This window comes from Alexandromys fortis, unplaced genomic scaffold, assembly GCF_014885135.2.
Source record: "Alexandromys fortis isolate MF-2015 unplaced genomic scaffold, M_Fortis_MF-2015_v1.1 scaffold_196, whole genome shotgun sequence".
Classification (NCBI taxonomy): domain Eukaryota; kingdom Metazoa; phylum Chordata; class Mammalia; order Rodentia; family Cricetidae; genus Alexandromys; species Alexandromys fortis.
Genome location: NW_026068078.1, coordinates 2,264,124 through 2,291,865, shown reverse-complemented (window position 1 = coordinate 2,291,865; position 27,742 = coordinate 2,264,124). Strand labels below are relative to the sequence as shown.

The 27,742-nt window shown below is 44.8% G+C and overlaps 2 protein-coding genes, 1 long non-coding RNA gene and 1 other non-coding gene across 8 annotated transcripts in view; 3 read left to right on the top strand and 1 right to left on the bottom strand.

Moving 5' to 3' along the window:
• Tspan5 (tetraspanin 5) overlaps window positions 1-2,644 on the top strand; it is a 162,909-nt gene extending 160,265 nt beyond the window's left edge. Inside the window, exon 8 of the mRNA XM_050121770.1 lies at window positions 672-2,644. Coding sequence (XP_049977727.1) covers window positions 672-737 — 66 coding nt within the window. The 3' untranslated portion in view covers window positions 738-2,644. The remainder of the gene's footprint in view (window positions 1-671) is intronic.
• Window positions 1-27,742, bottom strand: part of Rap1gds1 (Rap1 GTPase-GDP dissociation stimulator 1) — a 575,856-nt gene that overhangs the window by 429,740 nt on the left and 118,374 nt on the right. The gene's annotated exons all lie outside the window — the stretch shown is intronic.
• LOC126488352 (uncharacterized) overlaps window positions 7,211-27,742 on the top strand; it is a 124,491-nt gene continuing 103,959 nt past the window's right edge. Inside the window, exon 1 of the long non-coding RNA XR_007588658.1 lies at window positions 7,211-7,307. This is a non-coding gene — a long non-coding RNA (uncharacterized lncRNA). The remainder of the gene's footprint in view (window positions 7,308-27,742) is intronic.
• Window positions 17,601-17,672, top strand: LOC126488357 (small nucleolar RNA SNORD113/SNORD114 family). The gene has a single exon (XR_007588662.1). It is a non-coding gene; the product is annotated as a small nucleolar RNA SNORD113/SNORD114 family (small nucleolar RNA).

Below are 27,742 nucleotides of genomic sequence, written 5' to 3'. Positions count from 1 at the left end.
CTGGGGACTGAGTATTCAAACCCATGAGATTGTGTGGACTTCACATTCGGACAGTACCAGTGGATGAGCGTGGAGAACATTTCGTTCCATGGAAAAGGTCACAGGCACCACGTCCTTACTATCCGACGCCATTTTCATCGAGAGAGAAAGTAGATGAGCCCTGTCTAGGCCACGGGGAGGGTTAGAAATGGCTTCTCTCTGTACAGGGTCAGCTTGAGGGCAATGAACATCTTCTGCATTTAGTATTGAAGAGCTAAAGTCATGCTAAAATTATGGATTTTATAGAACATTAATTGCATCTCAGTTTTTCTTGTCTCTCTCCCCACCCTCTTTTTCAGCCGATGGTCTCATGCATCCCAGGCTGGCCTCAAACTTGCTACGTAGCTGAGGATGACTTCCGATGTGTCTGCCTCTGCCTTCTCAAGAGCCAGGATTATAGATACAATACAACCGCGCCTGTTTTTCTGTGGTGCTGGAGATAGAGTCCAGGTTTTGTGTACGCTAGGCAAGCTCTCTATAGACTGACTGAGCTACATCTCCATCCCCTGTTTATCACTTTAAGAATCAGATTATCAAACGGGGGGGGGGTGGGGGGGGCAGACTCAGTGGCCAAGGAAAAGCCGAAAGTGTTTTAATTCTGCCGTCTAACTCGGTTTTCTTCCCTCTTCTAGATTTTTGGGATATGCCTGGCACAGAATTTAGTGAGTGACATTGAAGCTGTCAGGGCTAGCTGGTAAAAAACCCTGTGACCACTGCTGCAAGACACTGGACTGACCCCCTCGCTGACCCTCCTGTGCTGACCGATGGCGGACTGCAGGGACCTGACCGCGGGCCCACAGTCCCACCTCATGGAGCTGCCAAGAACTTACTTCCTGTTGGGGGTAAAGCTGGGGAACGCCGTTCAAAGACGGGCCTTTTCAAAAGAACAGCGGGAAAGCCGCTGAGGGACTGTGCCATGAACCTCTGCTGTAGCCGTGAACTGAGGGACGGATGGATGCTACCAGGAAGGGAAAGGGGGGAGGTCGGGCACTGCATGTACTTGAATTTGTGGAGAATACAGTGCTGTCCACATCTTGGCTAAAACTTAAGCCCTTATCCCCCCAGGGCTAAGTGTTTTGAAATCTCTCCATTCACGTTCTCAGAACCTGTTGCGACTGTCCTCTGTGATGGGATTTTTGAGATGGATGGAACGGGTCCCGTCCAGGGTGCACCTTAAGAAAGCCTGGTGTTTAGAGTAGCCAGTTAGGGTAGCAGAGATTGCAGGTCACGTTTCCACAGGACTGATCTTTCCTCTGAGCGGCCAGCCTGAGCTTTATCCGTGACCTCCAAGGAGAAAACGAGGCTACTGAGAGGCACTAATTGAGCGCTCCTGTCCCCCACCTTAACCTTCGGGTTCCTCGGATACTCCGGAATACTCTGGGCTCGTTTTTTTGTGTTTTGTTTCTTTTTTCTTTTCTTTTTCTTTTTTTTTTAAATCGGTTATTATTTTGGTTCTTTCTGTCTCCCAAGGCAAAGGCTATGATACAGTCCTGTGTAATGTTTTCCTATTCCGCTTCAAGAGTAAGTTTTTGTATAATCCTCACCCGCATGTGCTGTGACCCTGAACCCACCATGTCCTTTTCCAGGAGACACCTGAGAGCACTCGTCAGCGTTTATGTCAGAGGTCCCCAGCCTTGGGTGGTTATGGCATGTTGTCCAAGCCATGCGTCCTATGCCTCATGGGCTCCCCGTCTCTCCCAGCTTCCAGCTCAGCTTTTGTACACGCCCCGTCTTCCTTGCTAAGGCTCCGTTCCAAAGCAGGGCTGACACAGTCAAAACGCATCTGACGAGGGTCTTCTTGCAACTTTAGTTTCGTCATATATTTAAGAAAACAGAAACAAAATCAAACCTAGTCTAGTGCATGGCCAGATCTCTGTCCCCATGAGGTGACCTCAGGGTAGTAACAAAGCACAAATACTTGAGGGGCCGCACTGAGGCCCAGCCAGGGTTCTGTTGACGCTGGGCAGAAAACCACCTTCAGGTCCTGCTTCTGCCTCGTGCCCGCTGGGAGGGTGGATTTGGGCCTCAGATTTTTACCCAGCTTGTGGTATTCCCTGGGTGTTGCTGTCGTGGGGAGCAGGTTTGAGATGGTGGGTTGCCGGGAAGGCTGCAGCCTGTGAGAGCAGCCCCACTTTCGCCAGCCACCTTTCTGAGTGAGCAGGTCAGCACGGTTTTCCACTCCCATGGCACTGCGTCGCCGTGGCTGGCGGACAGTCTGCTCCGCGGGAGGACGGGCACCCCTTTCCAGTCCCATCTCCGCAGTTTGGGTGTGCGTGGCCCTGCATGTGTGTATCTGTGTCCGTTGTAGGTAGAGATAGTCATTCCATACGTGGACGTGAGGTTACATGACTCCGCCCCTGTCCATGCCGTCATTTGTGATGTCTTTCTCGGATCGGCACTTCTGTCTCCTTTATTACCTCATTCTCCAGTGAACTGCATCTGGCCAGTTGATTCCTAATCAGGCAAGATTTCCCCCACCCTGTGGCATACCCAGTGAAAGCCAAGTCACAAGCCCAAGTGAGTTTTAAATTTTAATCGCCTTTATTTTTTACACTCGAGAGTGATTGTAATAAAAGCTGTCATTAATAAACTTGGTTCTACCTGACATGGGATTATGTTGTTTCTTTTCTGAATACTTCCCAGATGCTACCGTGAAGCATTCTGGAATGACTGGTTAAAACAGAAAAGGCTTGTGCCAGGGGTGTAGCTCATTCCTCATGTGCCTGAAACTTTGGGTGCAAGCCCATGTCCCAACAGCTGCCACCACCCCCAGAGTCCCTCAGAAGGTAGGTCGGAACAGGGATCGAGGACTCCCACTGCTGAGTTCCTGTGATGATGATGAAATCACAGGTTGATTTTGAGAAACACCCATCAGTCCTGAGTGGGAGGGGAAAGTTGTGGTTGTGGGGGCTGAATCTGTCTGGGTTGCTAAACGTAGACAGACAGAGCACCCTGTAAGTAGGTCTTCTCTGTCCCGGAGTTGTCTCCTGATTGTTACAGATGCCTTGGGGACCTTGTAAAACGCAGATCTCAGACCTTGACCCTGTCATTCTGGGCTGTGTATTTAATACACCGTGGGCCTAGGTAAAAGTTACAGTTTTTAATAAGAAAGAAATTGCCAGTAGTCCCTTGAAACTATCATCTTACCCCGTTGGAAAACACCACCTTGCGTGTGTTTCGATTGTGAATTATTACTGGAAAATAGTCTTGTGAACAGATGGAAGCAAAGCCTTCCATTCCACGTGCTACTCTTAAGACCGGACAGAATGGTGTGTCCCCAGATGTGAGAAACACAGTGCCTTGCCTCCCTGGATATAGAAAACAAAAACATTTTGATTTTGAAGAAATCTGTTCGTGACTGAGGATGGACAGCTCTGTTGATGTCCCTTACTAGCTGATGTTACGGGGCCCGGTCATCCCCTCCATGCTTTGGCAGCAGAGGAGAGAGAGTGACGAGGGTGCGTTTACAAGGCTCGAAACTAGCAGAAGTGTCTTCCTCGTTCTAAGTAGACACTAGACTTTAGGGGACTATTACCGCTTCTTTTACTTCTATTGTTTGCGGGGTCTCACAAAGATCACCTCTGTAATGTAAAAAAATGTGCGATTCATGGAAAAAACAGTAAAAACCAGAATGCATCAGCGAGTTCTCCAACTCCCGTTTCTTTCGCCAGGGTCTAGCCCCTTGGCATGTCTTTGGGTTCCCTTGCTGCCCCAGGTCCCAGGCTTCTCCCCTCGAGGGGACTCTTAGAAGGGACTTGGTCCAAGCTTTTGCTTCTTTGGAACAGCATTTGATCACCAGGGGCCGGTGTTTGTGTGGGCAGGAATGGAATCGTTTTGCAGTGTATGGCTCTCCCAAGCGCCTGTTTCCGGCTCTCTTGGAGAAGAGCCCTGGGAAGTGGGTGGGATGAACAATGAGGGTCAGAGCCCAGTGACCTGGCAGGCCTGCGCCAGAAAGCCTTGCCATTTACACATTGGTGCTTGCTCCTTCCCTTGGGAAATCTGTGCAGACCTCCAAGGAAGGACTGGGCGCCTGTCCATAAACGCTGGCCGTTGTGGCCAGTGCCACGGGGCCGGGGACAATGACAGTGAGGTACTGCCCACACTCAACAAGTGGAGACCAAATGTACAGCAAGAACAAGCATTGTTGAGTTATAACTTTTGGTGGAATCATTTGACTAGGGGCCCAGGAAGTGGGGAAGAGAAACTAAACTCTGAAGCTACCAAAGCCACCTCCCCGTTTATTTGTTTGAGAGACTTGCTATAAAGGTAGAGTCTATTGTACAGTGGTTTTTAGGACATTCTTGGTTTGAGGAATTAATTATGGCTTCCCTCTGGAGGCTCATCGCTCCCTTGTAAACTTGCCAGAAAGTTGTCCTGTCCTCTCCCGGTTAGCCTGAGCTAGACCTCCTGGTCTTACACCACCCACTTCGAGGAACGAGAGATAAAGCCATTGTCCAGAAGAGCAGGCGAAAGCCTGGTTTTACATGGTTGGTAAGGATTCCAGAAAGAACCAGTGCCCAGCAAGACAAGCTGCCCACGTGGTTGTCACCTCCCTGAACCTGCACACTGATTAGAACAGAAAAGTTTTAGTGGCCTGCCCTCTAGTGTCAGCCATGGAGAACTGCAGCCGCCTGGAGTTGGCGAGGGAGGCTCCTATGCAAGCTCCATTCCAGGATTGGGAAACAAGAAACGGCGTGGGGCTGATAGCAGGTGCTTAGGGAAGATAGGGCCGTTCCTTCATGCTCCTGAAACCTGGGGCTCATTCTGGGAGCCTAGGGAAGGGAGTATTTTTGTTCCCATCAGTACTTATGCACTGATCTTGCCACCTTGCTGCAGCAGGCTTGTGCAGGCCTGGTGGAAACTGGCCGTGCCTCCTGTGCAGGCAGATGCTGCTTCTAGAAGCCAGTGCTTGCTGTCACCACGCATTTACCTCCCACTCTGGAGGTGCTATGTCTTCCAGACACGTGCTATCCTGGTGGAAGGTGGCACCGGCTGCACCCTCTCTCCCAGGGCACAAACCTCCACTTAAGGGTTTTGTGGGGGCTGAGATCCCAGGTCCTAAGCTGCACCTCAGTTCTTCAACATAAACTATCCAGAACAAAGAAGCAGACTTTGCTGAACTTTCCTATAAAAACATCACTTGAGGGCATGGTGGAGTTGGTTTTGATCTGAGGATTTCTTACTTTATGTTGTTTTGGTTTTGGTTTCTTATTTTAACAAGATCTTGTTAAGTAGCCCCATTCAGCCTGGTGCTTCCGTTCTGTAACTGTCTCCCTTCAAACTTGCAGCAATCCCCCTGCATCAGTCTTCCAAGAGGTGTGATGACAAACTTTGTACCACCTGGCTACAACCTTGATTGAGAGAATGTGGAAACCATGCTCACGTGCTAAGAGTTTGTCGCAAGCGAAATGGTGTCTTCTAGTATTTCATATCCTGACAGTCTAACAAAACCTCAGACACTGGCCTGCAGAGTGTAAAGAATTCTCCACGAACAAGGGCAGATTCAGGTAGTATGTCCCTAATCCGAGGAACACCGAGCTTGACAGCAGCTACCAGAAACTGGAAGGCATAGGGAACATACAGTTCTAGCCTCCTGAACTCTGAGGGAACACATGGCCCGTTGAAGCTGTCCTGTTGGTATGTTTTTTTCCGATGGGGTCAGGCAGAGCTTGGTGCCTGTTGCTTTTTGCCTTGAAGGGGCCTGCTGAGAGCTAAGTGTTCTCTCTGGCAGGACCACGTTCCCACAAGGTTCTCATCTGTTGATTGGAGGCAGCTGAACCCTGTATGCGCATGCTCTCTGGCCTATGCTCTAGTATAATCTTGCTGCTTTCAGGTTTTAAGATGGGGCCTCAGTATATACATGGGGCTGGCCTTAGGCTTGTGTTAATTTAGGCTATTATAAACTCATTCCTCCTGCTTCAGCCTCCCAAGCACTGTAATTCCCGGTATCCACCACTATGCCCAGCTAATCTTGCCACCTTTCATGTACTTTAAAGAATGTGTTGTTATATTTAAGATTATGGTAGTGCATTCTGTATTTATTTGAAGCAAATTCTCTTAAATACCATCTGCTACAATGTTTGAAATCACATAAATAAAATAGAAATAAAATGATTTGCGCCTTTTGTAGTCCCTCATGTTACTAAAACGCCACGGTGGTTCACTAATTGTCAGTTGCAAGCAGCTGCGGGGCTGAACGGCTCATCTGCCCCTTGAACCAACAGCGCACAGTCGGGCATGTATACTCTGTTCTGGGCACCGCCACAAACTCTCAGGTAAGTGTCTGAGGTGTAAACCACAGTGGAATCCCCACAGATTGAGAATCTCCACTTGTTTAGAGCTAAACTGCCGTTTTTCCAGGGAAGACTGGAGTCTTCACTATGTGGCTATGGTTTGCAGATGCCAGGCAGTAAGGTCAGGTGTGGCGCATGGAGGGCTCGTGGGCACTTAGCGAAGGAAGGGAAAGCTGTAGAACCAATGGGCTGGTGGCAGCGATTCCATCTGCAGTAAAGATAGCTTGAGAAGTCGAGCTTCCGGTCCAGAGTGGCAGCGAGGGAACCAACTAAGCCACGGGAATGTTTTAAAAACAATTCGGAAAACTTGCTAGGATTGCCCATCACAGCGTGTGGCTAAAGGCAAAAATAGTATCAGACTCATCCCCCATTCCACTCAGGTTGTCATCAGGCTTACTTAGCATAGCTGCGAGCCAAGTGGGCTCCTGGCTCTGCAGGGTCGGGGCAAGCTCTCTCCAGTCTTGGAGGACATGAGGGAAGCCAGCTGCTGTGGCTCGGATGACTATATCCTTGAAATTTTCCTGGATTGGATAAAAGTGATTCCAGGTTTGAGCGATTGCTCAGTGGTGAGGAGCGCTTGCTGCTCTGGCGGAGGACTGGAGTTCGATTCCAAGCATGGTGGGTGGGTCACAGCCATCTGTAACTCTAACTCCAGTTCCTGGGAATCTGACCCGTTCTGACGTCAGACATGTACCCAAGACACATAGATGCACGATGCGCAGGCAGGTAGAAGGCTCATAAAACAACGTAAAGAAGAAAGGCATCTCTAGAGAAACAATAGCAGGGGGAGGGGCTTCGGGTGATTGGTGCACGAGGCGGGGCTGAGCGCCCATATAAAGGAAGCCTGGAGGTATTTGGTCCTCCCTTCCAGCAAGAGCAGAGAACTAGGAAATGCTGTGAGACCGAGTCTTCACCCGACACTGGAACTTCAAAACTTCGCTTGCCCTGACCTTGGCTTCCGCTGCCTCCAGAACGGTAAATAATACTCTTTTGTTGTCTATAAAATACCTGGCCTACAGTACTTATTTTAGTATCACTGGACGGAGCCACCGCTCTCCCCTACTTTCTCTGTCCCGCTAAAATTCCTGGGGCCCAGAAACTGGCAGGGAAGTTACCAAGTTGTGGGTGCTGGGGACGGCTGGAGAACACAAGCTTCAAAGCAGTGGTGATTGGAGGCTTCAATTTTATTTTTTTCAAGGTTGCAACCAAGATCTTAAAGCGCCATTTTCTGGGTGCGTGGTAGAGCCAGCTGGGAACACTAAAGTCCCGGCCGCCCTCCCAGGCATCTTTCTGAGCTCCCAGGTGGAGGCAATGCGCCGCCAGGGCTTTCCCACCTGCTCTGCGGAGAGATCTGCAGGTTCTGAGCACACGTTCTGACTCAGCAGTTCTTTTTTATTATTATTGATTTTTATTGAGCTCTACATTTCTCTCTGCTCCCCTCCCCATCTCTCCCCTTCCCTTCAACCCTCTCCCAAGGTCCCAGTGCTCCCAATTTCCTCCGGAGATCTTGTCTTTTTCTACTTCCCATGTAGATTAGATCCTTGTATGCCTCTCTTAGGGTCCTCTTTGTTGTCTAGGTTCTCTGAGGTTGTGATTTGTGGGCTGGTTTTCTTTGCTTTATGTTTAAAAACCACTTATGAGTGAGTACATGTGGTAATTGTCTTTCTGGGTCTGGGTTACCTCACTCAAAATGTTTTCTAGCTCCATCCATTTGCCTGCAAATTTCAAGATGTTATTTTTTTTCTACTGTGTAATACTCCATTGTGTAAATGTACCAAATTTCCTTATTCATTCTTCAGTCTAAGGGCATTTAGGTTGTTTCCAGGTTCTGGCTATGGCAATGCTGCTGTGAACACAATTGAGCATCCTTTGGATATAGACCCATAAGTGGTATTACCGGGTCTTAAGGAAGGTTGTTTCCTAATTTTCTGAGAAATGGCCACACTGACATCCAAAGGGACTGTAGTTCTTGAATGCGGCTGGAGAGTCACGGTTCTAGCAAGCTCTAAGCGAATCTGGTGCTGTGGGATATAGACAACCCCGGTTTGTTCTCACTGGGAGCTGGGATGACTGGCAGGTCTTGGCATTGAGGGAGTAGTTGAGTGGTAGAATATGTCCCTCACATGCACAGGGCCTGGCTCAATCTACAGCATTGAAAAAGATGAGAGCACCTTATTGCTGGTCATTTCTGCCCATGTCTTCTAATTACTATGCTGAAATTGGATTGCAAAAGTAAAACAATCCCGATGCAGAAAACCAAAATAGTGTATAGCATCTAGAGCTAAATGCTTCTAATACTATATGTTTGTAATAAGAATTGTTTTAAATGGTACAGTAAGAGGCAGTGTGTGGCTGTGCCTGCCTGTAATTTCAGCACTTCAAAAGCAGGATCAATGCAAACTCAAGGTTACCTGTGAGACTCTGTGTCACAAAACGAGAGGAGGTGCAAACACATCTTTAAGTGTTGTGTTTTTCACTAAATTGGGATTTCACCCTTCATTGTCAATGAGTAGTTTAAATAGTCATAGTACTTTTGGGATGCATAGTGTTCAAACAGATTGTGTTCTCAAAATTGGGTCCATGAATGGACTTTTTGCAATTCTTAATGTGCAAGAGTCCCTGGGTTTGAATCTGTCTTCTGATCCGAAACTGTTATGTCCCCTCTTTGCTGTTACTCGTTCTGTGAACATGGAGGCCTTTATGGAGGGTGTAACGTGGTCAGGTCTAGTCTCGGGGTGACGGGAGGGGTGTGCTTGCATTTTCACTGTTCTTACTAGTTCTCCCTTTAGATTTCTAACACGATATTCACAGGGATTGCACACAAACAAGAGCTTTTCAGGGCGCTCAGCCTGCTTTAAAGGAGTTAGATGAGCCCAGAGTCGGAGACGTTTGCGAGGCAATGCGGATTAGCTATCACTTAGCAGACCCCTGTCCCACCAGCTGTTACAAATGTGGGCTCCACACAACAGAATGCAGCTGCTGGGACCTTTGTTCCATTTCCTACACTTTGCACATGGCTCTAATAGATTCTGGTACTGGAATAATTGAATTAAATTATTAAAAGTAGATACCTACTTTTATGTACACCTACCGATTTATGATGAAATGATTTATGATTTAGGATAGGTATACTTTTATGTGTACCCACTGATTTATGATGATAATCTTTCATAAACTAATTTTCTGATACCTACTGATACAAATCAGAACAACACAATATGCAAAGTTTTAAAGTAAAAAGTAGTTTAAGCTTTTTACCTTTTGTTTGCGTGTGTGACGGTGCACCTGTGGAGGTCAGGCAACAACCTTTGGGAATTGGTTCTTTTTGTAGGTTCTGGGGATCAAACTTTGTCAGGCTGGGTGGCAAATATCTTTATACACTGAATCATCTTGATAGCTCCAAAATTAAATTCAGTGTCTGTGGAGGCCAGCAGAGGCCGGTGGAACTTCTGGAGCTACAGTAGTTAGAGGTTGCCGTGGGAACCGAACTAAGGTCCTTTGGAAGAGCAATACATGTTCTTAACCACTGAGCCATTTCTGTCCTTCCCCTGTGTAATTTTTAAGGCTTTGTACTTAAAAGGGGACAGCTATGAATGTCACTCAGTGGTTGGGTGTGTATGTAGAATGTACAAGGCTCTGGACATCAATTTGAAGCATTGTGAAAAGAATTTAAGGGAAAACCATTTTAATGTATTTAGCACACACAATATTAGTATTGTTTTCATCCTGATGGAACATTAGGATGTTCATTACAACAGAAGCCAAATCTGCTGTGTGATAGGCATGGTGGTCCCTGGGAATCTCTGAGGGACTGGTGCTTGCCCCTCAACTCGTACCAGAGTCTATTGATGTTCAAGTTTTTAACAGAGTGGTACAATGTCGGTATTTAACCTAGACACACCTTTTCATAAGTAATCTCTCAATTACTTGTCACCCACAACACAGTGTAAATATTATGCACGTGGTTAGATTGTATTCTTTGGGGAGTAATGAAAGAAAGGGTCTACTTGTTCCTACGGATGTAATTTTGTGTATGAGCTTCCAGGGCTTGCTTGGTTGACTCAGCAGAGATGGAGCCCTGCCCTCCCAACATACATTCATATTCTCTCTCGCCCTCTCCCTGTCAGTTTTTTTGTACACAGACATGCGTGCGTGTGCGCGTGCAGACACACACACACACACACACATCATGTCATTGCTCTCCCCAGTGACTTGGTTAGGATGTGAGGAAATAAGAAAATAACCAAAATACTAGGCTTGGTGACAGACGCCAGTAATCCCAGCCCTTGGGAGGTGGAGCCAGGATGTTCAGGAGTTCAGAAGCTAAGGACAGAGTGGGACTCTCACTCCCTCATACAAGAAAATGACTCTTAAGAGTATATTACGTCTGTTTAGAAAAGAATAACTGGGGCTCTGATTTCAAGTTCCAATTAAGTTTCTGCTGTTTTCTTGAGTAACTGCTAATGGCAGCTCTCAACGTACATCTTTTGAAGCTCATGGACGTCGAAATCCTACTAATTTCTAGGCTATGAGAAGGAGGTCCGGGAAAGCACTTAAATAAGAGTGGGTTGAACAGGGCTTCCTCCTGCTTCTGTGCTGCAGAGGGAGCCTTCATTGTGTTCATTTCACTATTGCCTGTCACGGCCAGACCACGTTCTGTCTGCTCTCCTGGGGGCCTGCCCTCAGAAGGTGTGGCAGTGACGAGGCAGACCTTATCAGAAGGTGAGGCCTCTGCAAAGAAGAAAAGAGGTCAAATGTCATGTTCTTACTCTAAATCCTGTTCGTGCCTCAGCCTATCCCGAAGAGCTTCTTCAGGGAGTCCCTCTTTTTTTTTTTTTTTCTTTTTTTTTAGACTCCATCACTTTCAACTGAATAGCATCTTTTCTGTTAGAATGAAACTGCAGGTCATGGTCCCAGAGAGGACTACGACCCACCTTCACATACCCATCACTGTGGCTAGAAAGCTAAGTCTGCTCAGACATCAGCACCTCTCAGGATTCCTGAGGAGCCTGGAGCTCTTGCTGCTGGCAAAGGTTGTACCCCTAGTCAGGGCCTAGGCTGCCTCTTCAGCTTGCCGTGTGTAATGTAAGCATACGGTCCCCAGCCTCCCTGTGTGTTGCTGTCCCTGGCTTGAAAAGTCAGGTCCCCTGTCTTGGAAGCCGCTGTCTTATGCATATCCATCCTTACTATCTGGGATTCGTGTGAGTCTCTGTTCTGCCCATCAAGGCAACAGGGTTCTGTCAATCTAACCCGAACCTCACTTCCTGCAGCACAGCAGTTCCAAAGAGAAGCTGGTTGAGATATCCATTAAGCCTGGAGAAACTCAGATTTTATTAGCAAAATGATCCTTCAAAGATGGAGTTTTCACTCATAGATACCTCTCCCAATTTGGTGTTTAAATGGGGCTAGAGGCGTGGCGGGAGCCAGAGATGTTCCACTGCCCAGGTTGCTTAGATCGTGTCTGTGTTAAGAAATCAGGCTTGGGTTACTCTAGGGACAACTTAACAGTTACTGGGATTGTATTAGCATTCTAAAAACCCATTTAGAGGCAAGTGGGGACAGTTCCCTGCTTCAGAATAAAAGCAAATGCTTTAGGAGAACACAGGCTCGCTACACAAAACCAAATTACCCTGATGCTGTCTTGCTATTCAGTCAACCCAGCTGCTCTCACAGAGTATCATAGACCCAGTGACCTGATCCCCACACAGATTTCTCATGGCTTTGGAAGGGTGCCAGCAAGGGTGGATTCTTTTTGAGGCCTCTGTTCCTAGACAGACTCTTGGAGAATGGGAGGAGATTGTTGCCTCCTCTGGTTTTTATAAGAACACTCAGGCCATTGTGGGGGTCAACACTCATGACCTAGACTTAATTACCCATCAGTGGTCATCAAAATGCTACCACCATAGAGATTACGACTTCCATGCATGAATTGGGGGGAGTAGGGACAGGGGCGGCTTTTCGTCTACAGCACTAGAACGTGTGTGACTGACTCAGTGAGAAGACACCCAAGAGCTTGGTGTTTCCAGAGCTTGCCTAGCCAAGGGTGAGACAAGGCCCTGCCCCGTCTCACCCCTACAGATCCTCTGCGCAGCTCTGGTGGGCTGCCTATGACAGCCAGCGATGGTCACGTCTTTCATCCCAAGTTCTCACCCCTACAGATCCTCTGCGCAGCTCTGGTGGGCTGCCTATGACAGCCAGCGATGGTCACGTCTTTCATCCCAAGTTCTCTCAGGATTGTCCCTCCCATCTCCTTCCCCGGCATTCCACACCAGTCTTCTCTGCAGTGTGCCCTTGCCAGGCCCTGACTGTGGTAAGCATCGAGGATTGAGAAGCAGCTGGGATCCTACCCTGCTGCCAGCCTGCAAGTCAGAAGTCAGCAGACCTCACTCTCAGATGGTGAGAGAAGGCACGCGATTCCTGGGCTAGAACGCCCTGGCGCCACGGGAGATGTGTTTGGTGTTTTTGGAATCCTTTCCCCCGAGGCCCACTGGGAACAGTGGTCCAGGTGGGTGTTGTAGACACACAGCTGAGCACCGTGAGCCTAGGAAGCCTAGTACTATGAAAGAGTCTACAAACAATCAGGCCCAGTTTTGCCCAGGGGAGACTATGTTATTTGCCTCTACATTAAAAAAAAAAAAAGCAAAACAACAACAAAAAGAATGGCTCTTGGTCCCAGGGAGAGGCTGGATCTCTTATTCAAGGCTGCTTGCTGTCTAATTGGCCTTGAAAAGAACTTCAAACAAAAGCATTTCTGTCTTTTCACAGAAATCCAGAAACACAAGACGGTCAAGAAGAATCATCTCCCGGGATGAGACACATCCCTCCCCATTAGAAACAATTCTGGTTCTGGTACAAAACACAAAAGAAACAAAGCAGTCTTCTATTCAGAACCCTTGGCTTTGCCCCTCCTACTAAACAAAGCATTAAGACATCTAAGGTCCCGTCTATGTTTTCCAAGTCCAGCCTTTTGCTTCCATTTCCCCCCCCCCTCCCGTGTGGATGCTAAGAGCCCAGGGTTATCTTCAGTCATAACATGTTACTGTCTCTGCCTCTACCAACAGTCAGACTTAAAGGTTCCTTTCTCCTCCTATAGTAAACACTTCAGTGACTCTCCAATGTCAGGTCAGAAAGGTGGGCTTGTGGTTTTATGCCCTTGGGAGTGGAATCTGGGAGTTCTTGGTTCTATGGCTGTGACTATAGGCAGAACCAGTTAACCTAAAGTGATCTTGATGCGCTAATGACCAGGCTTGCGGCATCCTCCTTTGAGGGCAGGGTCCTATCAGGTTCACGAATGCTCCTAACATCTGGGTTCTTCCTTTCCCTGGTTCTTACTTGTTTACCCCTTTACCTTCATGGTTCTTAATGTGGCAAGAAGGGAGGATTGGTGTACTTGTGGGGCTCAGGTCACCACCCTTAAAAATGATGAGAAAAGAAAGGTGAGGCTGAAAGGGGCTGTCTCTAGCAGGAGTGTGCCCTTTCTATTTCCCTTTCTGGGAGCCATAGCCTGGATCGGCAAACTGGGAAGATAGGAGTTTCCCAAGCTTGTTATGTTGTCTCCTGAACACAGCTGGGATTCTGTAGACAAGGAGGACAGAGCTGGATGCTGAGTAAATACTTGCACTACCACTACTGAGCCCAGGAGAACTGGTGAACCACCACAAACAGGCTGCCCATGCGTGCTCCAGTATGGCCGGGGCCTAGATGGTGATGATGGTGATAATGTTAATGATTGCTATCAAAGCACTTCCAGGCCACTCACTGATGCCAAGTGTCTTCTCAAATAAAGCAGTGGGATGAGGAGCTTGGGCACTTTTCCTGACCTGGGTTGGTCAAGTCCAGAGGAAACCAACCACCTTTGACAACTGCCTCTGTGGGATTCACACCTTCCAGCGTGCAGCCCGTGTGCCATTGGGTAGCTTGAGACTTGGAACGTGAAGTCATTTTTCGGAGCCTGTTAGACCTTTCTTCCTCAGGTGCACGTCCTCCTATGTGCCTGATGCCACCAGACAGTTCATCAACAGGTTCTCCTCTTCCCAGGGGCCTTTGGCTGGACAAAACTAATTGGTTAGCCATTTAACACAAGTAAGCTTATTTTTCTGGGGCTGTCTATACAGTGGAATTGTAGGTGCTTGGGTCATCATCCTGGCGTTTTGGCTGTGGGATGAAGTTTCCCAAGGGAAGCCTCAAGAAGTGGGGAGCAGTGAGCTTGGCTTTGCGAGGTCTTGCCTCCATCAGGACCTCTCAGTCACAGTATCTGGCAGAGGTAAGGGTTGTGAGTCAGTCAGTTTTTCTGAACTTGACACAAACTAAAGCCACTTGAGAAAATAGAAATTTAACGAAGGAATTTAGTTTGTCAGGCCTGTAGGCATGTCTATGGGTAGCTTCTTGATTAACAATTGATGTGGGAGGGTTCAGCTCGCTGTGGTCCGTGATTGGGTAAGAAAGCAGGCTGAAGAAGCATGAGGAGCAAGCCAGGAGGAAACATTCCTCTGTGTCTGCACTTCAGCTTCTGCCTCCAGATTCTTGATTGGGTTCCTGCCTTGTTTTGCCCCAGTGATGGACTGTGACTTGGACATGTAAGATGAAATAAGCCCCTTCTCCGCCATGTGTTTTCAGTCCTGATGCCTGTCAAGGCACAGAGAAATCAGGGCGAGAACAGGCTGCATTCCTAACCTCATCAGAAGGGGCATTGTAAATCCCTGCAGTCACTACGGGATGCCGCCAGTGTTCTGGGGGACCATGGTGCCAGCATCAGCTCCCTCCTGTCAGCGAGGTGGGTGGGGCCCAAGCTTGAGATGGTCCTGTCATTTCTCATTCAGTCTGCAGCTGTCGCTGGCCTTCAGACTATTTGAAGGAGGGAAAGCAGTGAAACTCTGTACAGCCATAGAAATGTCCTTGAGTCAGTTGCACCAACTTCCTGTGCGTGTGACAGGTCTCATAGAACTGCTCTTTTGTCCCTAAAACCCACTTCCTTCCTTCCTTCTGGAAATGGTATACATGTGAGATCTCCACAGGTCACCCTCACATGAGCCTTCAGGACTCTTATGGGTTGGACAGGCATGCCTGGCCCCCAACAGTCCCAGAGCATCACGCTGCCCCTGAAATGCAGGCTCCTGGTTACCAGAGCTCTCCTCATGTCCCCTGGGTTTGGGGATGAAACCCGGAGCCGTACAGGTACCGAATGTATGTTTTACCACTGAAGTGCATGCTCAGCTTCCAGTTCTCCCTTGTTTGTGTATGTGGCAAACATGTGTGTGTATGTATGTATGTTTGTGCACGTAGAGGTCACATGCTAACATGAGTTGTCTTTCTCAGTTACTGTCCACTTTAGTTTTGAAACTGGATCCCTCACAGAACCCAGAGTTCATCAGTTCTGCTAGGCTGGATGGCTGATGAGCGTTGGGGAGCCTGTCTGTCTGACCAGTGCTGGGACCAAAGATGTGTGCCATAAAGCTTGTCTTTATGTGGGTGCTAGGGATCTGAAGTCAGACCCACGTGCAAGCGTGTTACCAACTTGCAATCCCCCTAACCCTTAGATTTATTTTTAAAGAAGTGAGAGAACTAGATCTGTTACGTCATTCAAAATTTCAATGGCTATATCCATTTGTTTTCCTCTTTAAAAAAATTCTATGTGAACCAAACAAGCCAGCCTGAAGGCTTCCATGCCATCTCTGGCTTGGGGAAAGTAGAGTACTAACTGATGATTCTTGTAAAGGAAGGGACTTGCCATCTCTGTCCCTTTCCATGTGAGCTGTGCCTGCAGAGTGCTGATTGGGTAGAGTGGCTCAGAATGGTGGTTCAGAGGCATGGGAAGAGGGTGACGGTACCGCCACGAGAGTCGATGACAACGCTAAGAGGGAGTTCTGTGCCAGTGAGCTGGGCGCCAGCCCTGTGGGTGGTGACAGCTGCACTCTGCTCCTGTGGCCCTCACACTGATATGCAGGATGGTGATAGATGGGGAGGGAGGAGGTGAGAGCCAGCTCCCTAGAGGGGCTCCTGGAGGTCTGGGTTTAAATGGAGTGGAGAATGTGTGACTTGTTGAGTCTAGGAGGGTTCAGAACAGGGGACTGTTAAGATTAGTGGCCAAAAGTAGAGGACCTTAATAGGTCAGCTTTCTTTCTTTCTTTCTTTCTTTCTTTCTTTCTTTCTTTCTTTCTTTCTTTCTTTCTTTCTATTTATTTATTTATTTATTTTTCGAGACAGGGTTTCTCTGTGGTTTTGGAGCCTGTCCTGGAACTAGCTCTTGTAGACCAGGCCAGCTCGAACTCACAGAGATCCGCCTGCCTCTGCCTCCCGAGTGCTGGGATTACAGGCGTGTGCCACCACCGCCCGGCCCTATTTATTTATTTTTAATTAGTTAATTAATTAGTTAATTTTGAGGCAGGGTCTCACGGTGTAGCTCTGGCTATCTTCGAACTTACTATGTAGACCAGGCTGGCCTCAAACTCACAGAGCTCTGTGTGCTTCTGCCTCCCAAGTGGTGGGATTAAAGGTGTGTGCCACCATACCTTAGTCAGGCCAGGTGGTTTTTAAATGAGAAACCAGTAATATCTAAAAATAAAACCTAACATTTGGGGGTTGGTTTTTAAAACTCAACATAACTTAAACATCCAAATGTAAGGAAAAGGTTAGGTAACTCTGGTACATCCAAGTGCTTGAAGAATATGCGGCTATATGTCACATAAATTGAAATTACAGGCAATGTTCCTGGTAGAGACAGAATAAGGGGCATTTGTTTACCTGCTGAGAACTTCTAGCAGTGCAGTGCAGTGCGTATGTAGCTGAGTGATGAGCGGAGGGCACGGGCGAATGAGCGGAATGCCAATCTCTCTATAGTTCCGTCTGCTTTGTACTCTCAGAATGCATTTCTCCTAAATTGATTCTCAAATTTTCACTTCGATGTGAGCTTCATGCGCAGCTCTTTGGGTTCAGAAGAGAGACACGGTGTGAGGACAGCCAGCATGCCTCGTTGGCTCGTGCTGGTTTTGGTGACTGTGTGTATATTGATAAAACAACAACCAGAACCACTTATTACCTGAGCAGAGCCGCCATTGCCAGAGGGCTAATATGGCATGTGGGTGAAACCCAGTGTTTAAATTGTTCCCCCAGATTAAGAGTGTGTTTCGGACACTAATTATGGCAAAAGATCCTTGGAAACTCTAGAGTATTCTCAAGGATCGTGTCCTTAGATTTTTGTAATTTTTAGTGACCTCAGTAGTGTTAGTGGTCAATTGCTCATAAGCCAACAGGGAAGCGGAGGGGTGATGTTGGATTAATGATGGCCGCTGGTGCTGTATGAGCTGTTGGCTGTGTCTGCAGGTCTGGGAGGCTGAGGTCCGCATCATTAAGGGAGAGTAGGAAGCAGGGAGCTAGGAGAAGAGTGTGACATGAGGGGAGTCAACGAAATCCAAGCACGTGTGGAATGCTGGAAGGAGAACTGCCGCTTTCGGGGGCTAACTTTAAAAAAGACAGAATTCTTACCATAGAGGTGGAGGGAAAAATGCTTTAGCTGGACATGGCGTTTTAATATTTTATTCTTATAAAATAAATATTTTTTGTTAAACTATTTAACAGTTTAATGATGTAAGATACAGGACACTTGGGGGCTGGAGAGATGGCTCAGTGGTTAAGAGCCCTGGCTGCTCTTCCAGAGGTCCTGAGTTCAATTCCCAGCAACCACATGGTGGCTCACAACCATCTGTAATGAGATCTGGCACCCTCTTCTGGCATTCAGGCATACATGGAGGCAGAATGTTGTATACATAATAAATACATAAAATCTTTTTTTTTTAAAAAAGATACAGGACACTTACTACAAAAAAAAAGCATGGCAGAACACAGTTCTAGAATTCTGCATTGGCCTTCAGCAGTGGATATACAAAGCCCCTTTTGTATAGACTGAGTGGCTTCACATGAAGGTGTAGTGCACAAAGATGTGTGGCTAAGGTTTCCTGGCAAAACAACGGGGTGAGTTTTCATCAGATGCCTCTCTTCGGGCAGTGCCTTTTCTTGCTCTGTTGGGGCTCAGGGGAAGCCCCTGCAATTCTGTGATCTGATGGGGGTGGGGAGAGAAGAATGCAAGGGGTGAGAGGGCAAACAGAGGGGGTAGTAGTTACTGGAGACGGCACGGCCATTCTGTTCTCACTTCCCCTCATTTATGGTGGACATTAGGACATGACACAGCAGGCGTGAGAAGAGTATGTTCTATAAGGTGTATGTGCACGCGTGTGCACGTATGTGCGGATATGAGCCCGTGTTTGTGACCCAATGTGTAGGAATCACAGGACAACCTTCCATGTCAGTCCTTGCCTGTAGCATGATCAATAAAAACACAGAGACAGATGTTGGGGTTTAACCTGAGGGGTCAGTAAAGCAAAGCAGCCAGCCACTGGCTCTTACCTCTACCTCAGTCTGAAATGGCGATCCTGCCTCCGGGAATCTCAGAATGAGGCTGCGTCTGAGAACTGTTTACTCTATATTCCTCTATAGTGCTGGGATTAAAGGCATGCACCATTACTATCTGGTTTCTACAGCAAGCTAGTGTGGCTCCTGGGGTTAAAGGTGTGTGCCTTTGTTGCCTGGTCTGTAAGGCCGACCAGTGGGGCTGTTTAGCTCTATGATCTTCAGGCAAGCTTTATTTATTAAAATACAAATGAAAACTCACTACACTTGCCTTCCACCTTGAGACAGGATGTCTGTTCCCTGCTCCACATGCCAGCAAGCTGAGCCAGCCTGTCCTCCACCCCCACCGGGTCTCTGTGTAGAAACACTTAGGCTACAGATGGGTGTGGCTGTGTCTAGCTTTACACGGGCTCTGGGGATCTGAACTTAAGACTTCATGTTTCCACGGCAAATGCTTTACCAGGTGAGTCTTCTCCTCAGTCCCAGAATGTGATTAATGACTCCTGTTCTTCCTTTCTTGCCTTGATTCCTTCTTCAGAGTGCTGAGGATGAATTCCAGAGCGTTGTGGTTGGCAGACAAGGTTTCACGATGGAGTTACCCCAGCCCCTTTCTCCTGCTTACCTTACTTCCACAAAAGGAAATCACTGGAGAATGAAGTGCTGTGCACTCTGGTGGCCGAGGGCAGAAAGAAAGTGGAGGGATAGAACCATCTTACGGTTGAATGTGGTTGAAATAAAGGGCGACAGCAATAGCCTGTAACATTTCGGGAGTCTGTCGAACAGCCCTGACCAACAGATCAAAAGAGGGCTTCGCATGCCTGGCGTAGGGGTTTTCCTAGATGCTCTTTGACTCTCGAGAAAGCACTGCTAGTTGAGATGAGAAAATTTCATTTAAACTATAGACGTAAGTGGATCATGAATAGTATGATTGTTTATGACTTGTTCAGGCATTCTTAGTGTTACATTTTACTCTCCTCTCCTTCCTCTGTCTCCCCCATAACTAGAGCCCCCCCCCATTTTCCCATTTCCTCCATCAGATCATGTGTACATTGCTACTTCCCTCTCTATTTCATCCTCCACCCCTCATCCTGGCAGGAGTATCTTTTTGCTTTCCTGATTTTTTTTGTAGCTACTCCATGACATGTACTCACATCTGAAGATTTGGAGCTAGGAGCTTCCAATAATAGAGAACTTGTGACATTTGTCTTTCTGGGTCTGGGATATCATTATCTCACTCAATATGATCTTTGTGAGTTCTATCCCACAAAGTTCATAATTTCACTTTAACTTACAGGTGAGCAGTGTTTCCTAGTGTATCTATTATCCCTTTGTCAGTTAAGGCCATTTAAGGTATTTCCATTTCTTAGCTATTGTAAATAGAGTGTATGACTGGGCTAGTGTCTGTGAAGTAGGATGTCAAGTCCTTTGGTTATTTGCGAAGGAGTGGTATAGCCGGCTTATGTGATAGATTTAATTGTAGCTTTTGGAGATCACTTTTTGCGATCCACCAACAGTGAATGAGTATTCCCTTTTCCCTGAATCTTTTCTAGGATTGTTACCAGTTTTGTGGAGCCTTGCCATTCTGGCTGGGATAAAAATGGAATCTTTTTATTAAATTGTTTTTATTGAGCTATATATTCTTCTCTGCTCTCCTCCCTTCCTCTCCCCTTCCTTCCTCCTCTTCCCTTTCTATCCTCTCCCATGGTTCCCATGCTCCCAGTTTACTTAGGAGAGCTTGTCTTTTTATACTTCTCATGTAGATTAGACCCGTGTATGTCTCTCTTCTCTTTGTTGTCTAGGTTCTCTGGGATTGTGATTTGTAGGCTGATTTTTCTTTATTTTATCTTTAAAGCCATTTATGAGTGAGTATATATTATATTTGTCTTTCTGTGTTTAGGTTACCTCACTCAATAGGATATTTTCTAGATCCATCCATTTGCCTGCAAATTTCAAAATGTCATTTTTTTTTCTGCTGTGTAGTGCTCCATTGTGTAAATGTACCAAATTTTCCTTATCTATTATTTGGTTGAGAGACATTTAGGTCATTTCCATGTTCTGGCTATGGCAAATAATGCTGCTATGAACATAGTTGGACACATGTCCTTGTGGTATAATTGAGCATCCTTTGGGTATATTCCCAAAAGTGGTATTACTGGGTCTTGAGGTAGGCTGTTTCCTAATTTTCTGAGAAATTCCATACTGATTTCAAAAGTGGCTGTACCAGTTTGCACTGCCATCAGCAATGGAGGAGTGTTCCCTTTACCTCACATCCTCTCCAGCATAAGTTGTCATCAGTGTTTTTGATTTTGGCCATTCTGACAGGTAGGTTTTTTTGTTTGTTTTCAAGACAGGGTTTCTCTGTAGCTTTGGTGCCTGTCCTGGAACTAGCTCTTGTAGACCAGGCTGGCCTCAAACTCAGAGATCCACCTGCCTCTCTGCTTCCAGAGTGCTGGGATTAAAGGCGTGCGACACCACTGCCCAGCTTCTGACAGGTTTAAGATGGAATCTCAGAATTGTTTTGATTTACATTTCTCTGATGGCTAAGGATGTTGAGCATTTCCTTAAGTGTCTTTCAGACATTTTAGATTCATCTGTTGAGAAGTCTCTATTTAGGTCTGTACCCCATTTTCTTTATTGTATTATTTGTTCTTTTGATGACCAATTTCTTGAGTTCTTTGTATATTTTGGAGATCAGACCTCTGTCTGATGTGGGGTTGGTGACGATCTTTTCCCATTCTGTAGGCTGTCATTTGTCTTGTTGACTGCATCCTTTGCTTTACAGAAGCATCTCAGTTTCAGGAGGTCCCTTTTATTAATTGTTGCTCTCAGTGTCTGTGCTACTGGGTTATATTTAGGAAGCGGTCTCCTGTGCCAGTGTGTTCAAGTGTTCTTCCCACTTTCTCTTCTATGAGGTTCAGTGTGGTTGGTTTTATGTTGAATTCTTTGATCCAATAAAATGAAATCTTAAAGTTGTTTTGATTTACATTTCCATAATTGCTAGAAATGATGAACATTTCTTGAGATATTTCTTAGTTTGTGTCTCAGGCCCATTTTGAGTTTTTTTTCTTTTATTTTGTTTTGATTCTATGTGTTGAGGTCTTTATATATTTCGGATATTAATCCTATCAAATGTGTAGCCAACAAAGAGACTCTGCCATTCTGTATGCTTCCTCTTAGCTGTGCAGAAGCTCTATAGTTTCATGAAGTCCCACTTGTCAATTGTTGGTCTTAATTCTTGGGTAAATAAAGTCCTCTCTGGAAAGTCCTTTCCTACACCTACATAGTGTAATTGTCCATGTTTTCGTCTAACAGTTTCAGGCTTCATGTTTATGTCTTTGATCTATTTTGATGCAAGGTGGTAGTTTTCGTGCAAGGTGATAGATACAGTTCTTTTTATTCTTCTACATATGGATGTCCAGTTTTCCCAGCACCTTTGTTGAAGACACTTTCTACAGCTTTTATTTTTGGCATCTGTCAAATATTAAGTGTCTGAAGTATAAGATGTGGATTTCGATTGGGATTGCATCAAACATGTAAGTAGCTTCTGGTAATATGGCCATATTAGCAATATTAATTCTATCAACTTATGAGCATGAGATGGCTTTCCATTGTCTAGTGTCTTTATCTCTTCAGAAGTTGAAGTTTTGCATTGCAGAGGTCCTTCCCTTTCTTTGTTAGGTTTATTCCTAGATATTTTATTTTCTCAGAGGATATTGTGAATGTAGGTGTGTCCATGAACTTCTCTGTAAGTTCATGTTGATGTTTAGAAAATCTATTTATTTGTACAAGTTGATTCTGTATCCTGCCACATTGCTAAATTAAAAAAATGAGTTTCTAGAAGTTTCCTGATAGAATTTTTGGATTATTAAGGTATAATGTCTGACATCATCTGCAAAACGGGATAGTTTGGCTTCATCTTTCCATGTTTGTCTCCTCTTAATTACCTTCTCTAGCTTTACGACTTCAGCTAGTACTCTGAGCACAGGACTGAAGAGGAAAGGGGATAGAGGACATTCCTCTTTCATGACTGACTTCAGTAGAACCGCTTTAAAGTTTCCGTCCATTTAGGATGGTGATGGCTGCAGGTTTCTCATGCACAGCTTTTATTATGTTGAGGCTCTTCCCTCTAGTCCTACGTGCTACATGACTTTCATCATGAAGGCATGATGGATTTTGTTAAAGGCTTTTTCTTTATTAAGATAATCAAGTGATTTTTTTTGTCTGAGTCCACCTAAGTGTTTATTATATTTATTGACTTGCATATATTGAACCATTCCTGCATGTCAAGGATAAAGCTAATTTGGTCATAGTGGACACTCTTCTTGATATGTCTCTATTCTATTTGTAAGTCCATGCTTATCAGAAATATTGGCCTGTACTTTTCTTTTTTTGTTTACTATTTTGGTATTAGAGTGATACTGGTGTCATAGGAGTTTTGGAATGGTCCACCTGTTTCTACTTTTTTGAATGATTTTAAGGCTTGGCTGTAGATGTTTGAAAGCTTGATAGAATTCTGCTGTGAACCCATATGGTCCTGGATTTTAAATTTTTTTTAAGCTAGAAGGATTTTTATTACTTTTTCAATCTCATTTGTTATGGGTCTGTTTAGGATATTGACTTATTGGTTTAATTATCATAATTTGATTGAATCTATATATTCATCCATTTCTTTTAGGTTTCCAGCTAAATGGAGTACATATTCTTAAAACATTCCTTAAAATACTCTGAAATTCTTTGGTTTCTGATGTAATGGTTCTCTGTTCATTTGGGTCTTCTCTCTCTCCTTTGGTTAGTTGAGATAAAGATTGGTCAGTCTTTATCTTCTTAAGAACTGGCCCTTACACGATTCATGTTGTTTTCATTGTTTCCATTTCATTAATTCCTGTTCTAGCTAGTTTTTATGTCGATTTGACACAAGCTAAAGTCATCAGAGAGAAGGGAACCTCAGTTGAGAAAAGGCCTCCATAAGAGTGGGCTGTAGACAAGTTGGTAGAACATTTTCTTAATGATTAATGATGGAGGGCCATTGTGGGTGGCGCCATCCCTGGGCTGATGATCTTGAGTTCTATAAGAAAGCAGGCTAAGCAAGCCATAGGGAGCAAGCCAGGAAGCAGCAACCCTCCTTGGCTTCTACATCGGTTCCTGCCTCCAAGTTCGAGGTCTATTTGATTTCCTGCCCTGACTTCCTTTGATAATGAACTGTGATGGGGAAGCACAAACCAAACATACTCAAGTTGCTTTTGGTCATGGTGTTTCATTGCAGAAATAGAAAGCATTAGACAACTACTCTGATTTTTATTATTTTTGCAGTCAACTGGGTTTGGATTTGGTTTGTTCTTGTTCTTCCAAATTTTTGAGCTACATCATTTGGTTAATTATTTGTGCTCTTTCCGATTTTTAAATAAAGGCACTTCAAGCTATAAATTTCCCTCACAGGACTATTTTCATTATGTCCCAGAGATTTTGTTTTTTTCATTTTCATTTAGTTTCAGAACTTTTTCCCCCTAGTCTTCTTCCTTCACCCATTTATTGTCAGCAATGAGTTGCTTAATTTCCATGAGTTTGTGTATTTACTAGAGAGTTGCTTGCTGTCAACTGTCAGTTTTATTGCATTGTGGTCAGAAAGGATACCTGGAAGTATTTCCATCTTTTTGTACTTGTAAAGATTTGTGTCCCAGGATCTAGACTGTTTTAGGTCAGTTCCTGACCACTGGTGAGTAGAATATGTATTGTTAATGTTTGAATGGAATATTCTGTAGATAAGTCCATTTGATGTATGATGCCAATTAATCCCGATGTTTTGTGTTTGGGTTTTTTGTTGTTGTTGTTAAGATGACCAGTTTATTGCAGCAAGTGGGGTACCAAAATCACCTGCTTTAATGGGTTGATGTTAATCTGTGTCTTTATATCCACTGGTAAATTTTTTTTTTTTAATGAAATGGTACACTCAAGAGTTTGGTACATGCACGCTTTGGATAGTAACCTGTTCTTGGTTAACTGTTTCCTCATTTAGAATGAAATATCCGTCTATCTCTTCTGATTAGTTTTAGTTTGATGTCTTTTTCTCAGATGTTAGGATAGTGATGCCTGCTTGCTTCCTGGTCCCATGTGATTGGAGTGCTTTGTCTATCCATTTACTCTTAAGGCATTACTTATTCTTAAAGCTAAAATGTTTCTTGTTGACCAGAGAGAGATTGTTTCTTGATCCATTCAGTTACCCTGTATCTTTTGATCAGAGAACTGAGGCCACTGGTATTTAAAAATATTATTGAAACGTGTGCATGTGGTCATCTTGTTGATTTTTATTATCATTGGTATTTTGTATTTTAATAAGTATGGCTTCATATTTCTTTTCAGTATATTGGCTATATTCACCCCTCTCTTCAAAATATTGCTTCCTGTATTTTCTTCCAGTTTGGTTTGTTGCACATAAAATTTTTGAGGCTATTTATAATTGTGGGAGTTTTTCTTTGTCCTTCAGTTATGGCAGATAGTTGAGCTGGATATATTATCCTAGACTGGCCATCTTCATCTTTTAGGATTTGGAAGGCACTGTGCAAGGTTCTTCTGGTTCTCAAAGTTTCCACTGAGGGATCAACTGCTGTTCTGGAAGATTTTCCTTTATATGTGACTTATTTTTTTCCATTGCAGTTTTCAGTATACTTTCTCTGTTCTGTATACTTAATGTTTTAACTACAATATGCTCTGGAGAATTTCTTTTCTGGTCTTGTCTGTTCAGTGTTCAGCATGCTTCTTTAATCTCTGCGGATTTGACTTTCCATAGTTTGGGAATGTTTTCTTCTATGCCATTTGACTTGGGATTCTTCTCTTTCATTTATGCCTATAACTCAAAGGTTTGGTCTTTTCATGGTGTCTCATACTTTCTGTATGTTCCTGTGTTTTAAAAATAGTATTTCTTGTTTATTTGGTTTGTACCCTTTACTATCTTCAAATCCTGATATTCTATTTTCTCTTGATCAATTCTACTCATGCTTTGAGTTTTCTAGTTGGGTTATTCATTTCAGTTGAATCCTTTCCAATACTCCTATCTCCTGACTGGATTCTGTCCTCAAGTCCCAGCGTGTCCTTGTCGTTTCCATCAGCCTATGTTTGTATTTTCTTGGGAATCACTCAGGTGTTCATCCTCCTTAATTTCACTGAGTTGTTTGTGACTTCTTAAACTTTCTTAAATTCATTAAAATTTGTGGTGGTTGTTTTGTTTCCAGGGTTCATCTAGGTAATTCTCACTGGCAAACATTTCTGCATAATAGTGTTTAAGAGAGGAAATGCTGGACTTTATATAATGTTTATATTATTTGCAATAATATACGGGCATGTGGACTTTTGTTAGTGCTAATATTGACAGCAGGTTTGGGGAGAAGACTGGATGTGTAGGTAGGTTGGGTCTACAGGTTGGAAACAGCTTAGGTGGGATGGAATTTGATGGGCAGAGAGGATTGGTCTGGTGTATAGGATGTTGTACCAGTCCAAGCCTGGAGTGTGGAGTAGATCTGATGCGGTGTGCCAGCTTGATCCCCTGGTTTGCTTACAAAGTAAGGAGGCTCTGCACGCCTCTCGAGCAAGTGTGGCAACACCAGTCAGGAGGAAAGGCAGAGACTGAGGTAGTAAAGGCCAGAGAGTGCAGGGACCAGAACTGCCTGGTATACATTTGGTCTACTGAAGACTTGATCTGGAATACAAAATAAATTGTCAACATAAATGTTCTTAGCTGGAATTGTGAACAGCATGATGTATATTGACTAAAATCTCTGTGCTCTGGATAGAACTAAGAAGAGGTTTTATAAAAAGCTTTTTAAAATTTTACTTATTTACTTATTTTTAGGACAGTCTTACTATGTAGCCCTGTATGACTTGGAACTCATTGTGTAGATAAGGCTGGCCTCAAATCTGCATGTCATTGCCTTCATAGTGTTAAGATTAAAGATGCGCACCACCAAGTTCAGCTCCTGGCTTTGTTTTAAAATTATTTTAGCTGGGAAACATGCAGAGGACTATATATACACACATATAGTATATTCTCCATAATATAGTATATTACCCATCCTTATCTTGAATATCTAAAAGTTCTGTCTCGTAACTCTGAGGACTATTAAGTCTTCCATGCTGAAGAGAAAATAAGTAGAGTTTTAAGTAGTGGCTTTTAAGAGGCTTCATCCCAAACATTATGGAAATGTTATGGCTGCCCTGAGTGGGGTGACTGTTCAGCTTGATTGTATAATTGGATACAAACAGTGATGCTCACTTATATAAGTGTCTTAACCACTTACACAGCTTCAGTTGATACGTTCAGCAGAATCGGAATAGGCTAATTTCTTTTTGAATTCTTTATATGTATGCTTTCTCAGACTTTTATGCTAACACCTGCAAGCAACTATGGTCCATTCCTAACAGGTGATCATTCTAGAACTTTAAAGTTTTGTTGCACATCTCAACTCCCATTGTAGCGTATGCAACACCTAATTCCACGGAAAACACCAGAGTCTGAAATAGTGTTTATCAGATTTGCTTTGAATGCAAGGTTACACTGTGGAAAAGTACTCAGAGGGCTCCAAGCTTCTGGCGGGGCCAAGGGGAAGGAGGGCCATTCTTGGTGCTGTTTCTCTTACTGTCTTCTTAAAAAACACTCTAGGGTAGCAAAGTAATTGAATGTTAGCCCCTGAAGCTGAGCTTAATTAGCTGGAGATGAAGGATTATCTGGGCTTCATTCTTCTAGCCTGAGTTTAGCAGTGAATTTCCTAATCTGTTGGCGTCTGTAATTAAGGACACAATCCTCCTGAAGAAGCCGACTGCACTTGGCTTTGCTGGAGCTAGGAGAAACTAGCAAATTAGCCTGAAGTGATTGCTGGCAGCTGGGTCACTGCTACCATTTCTCCAATCTATGACCCTGGGATAGAACCTTTCTATTCTGAGTTTTGGGGTTTGTTTTGTTTTGTTTTGGTATGATGCCTTTCAGTAAGAATGTAATCTATAAAGTATTTTGTCTTTAA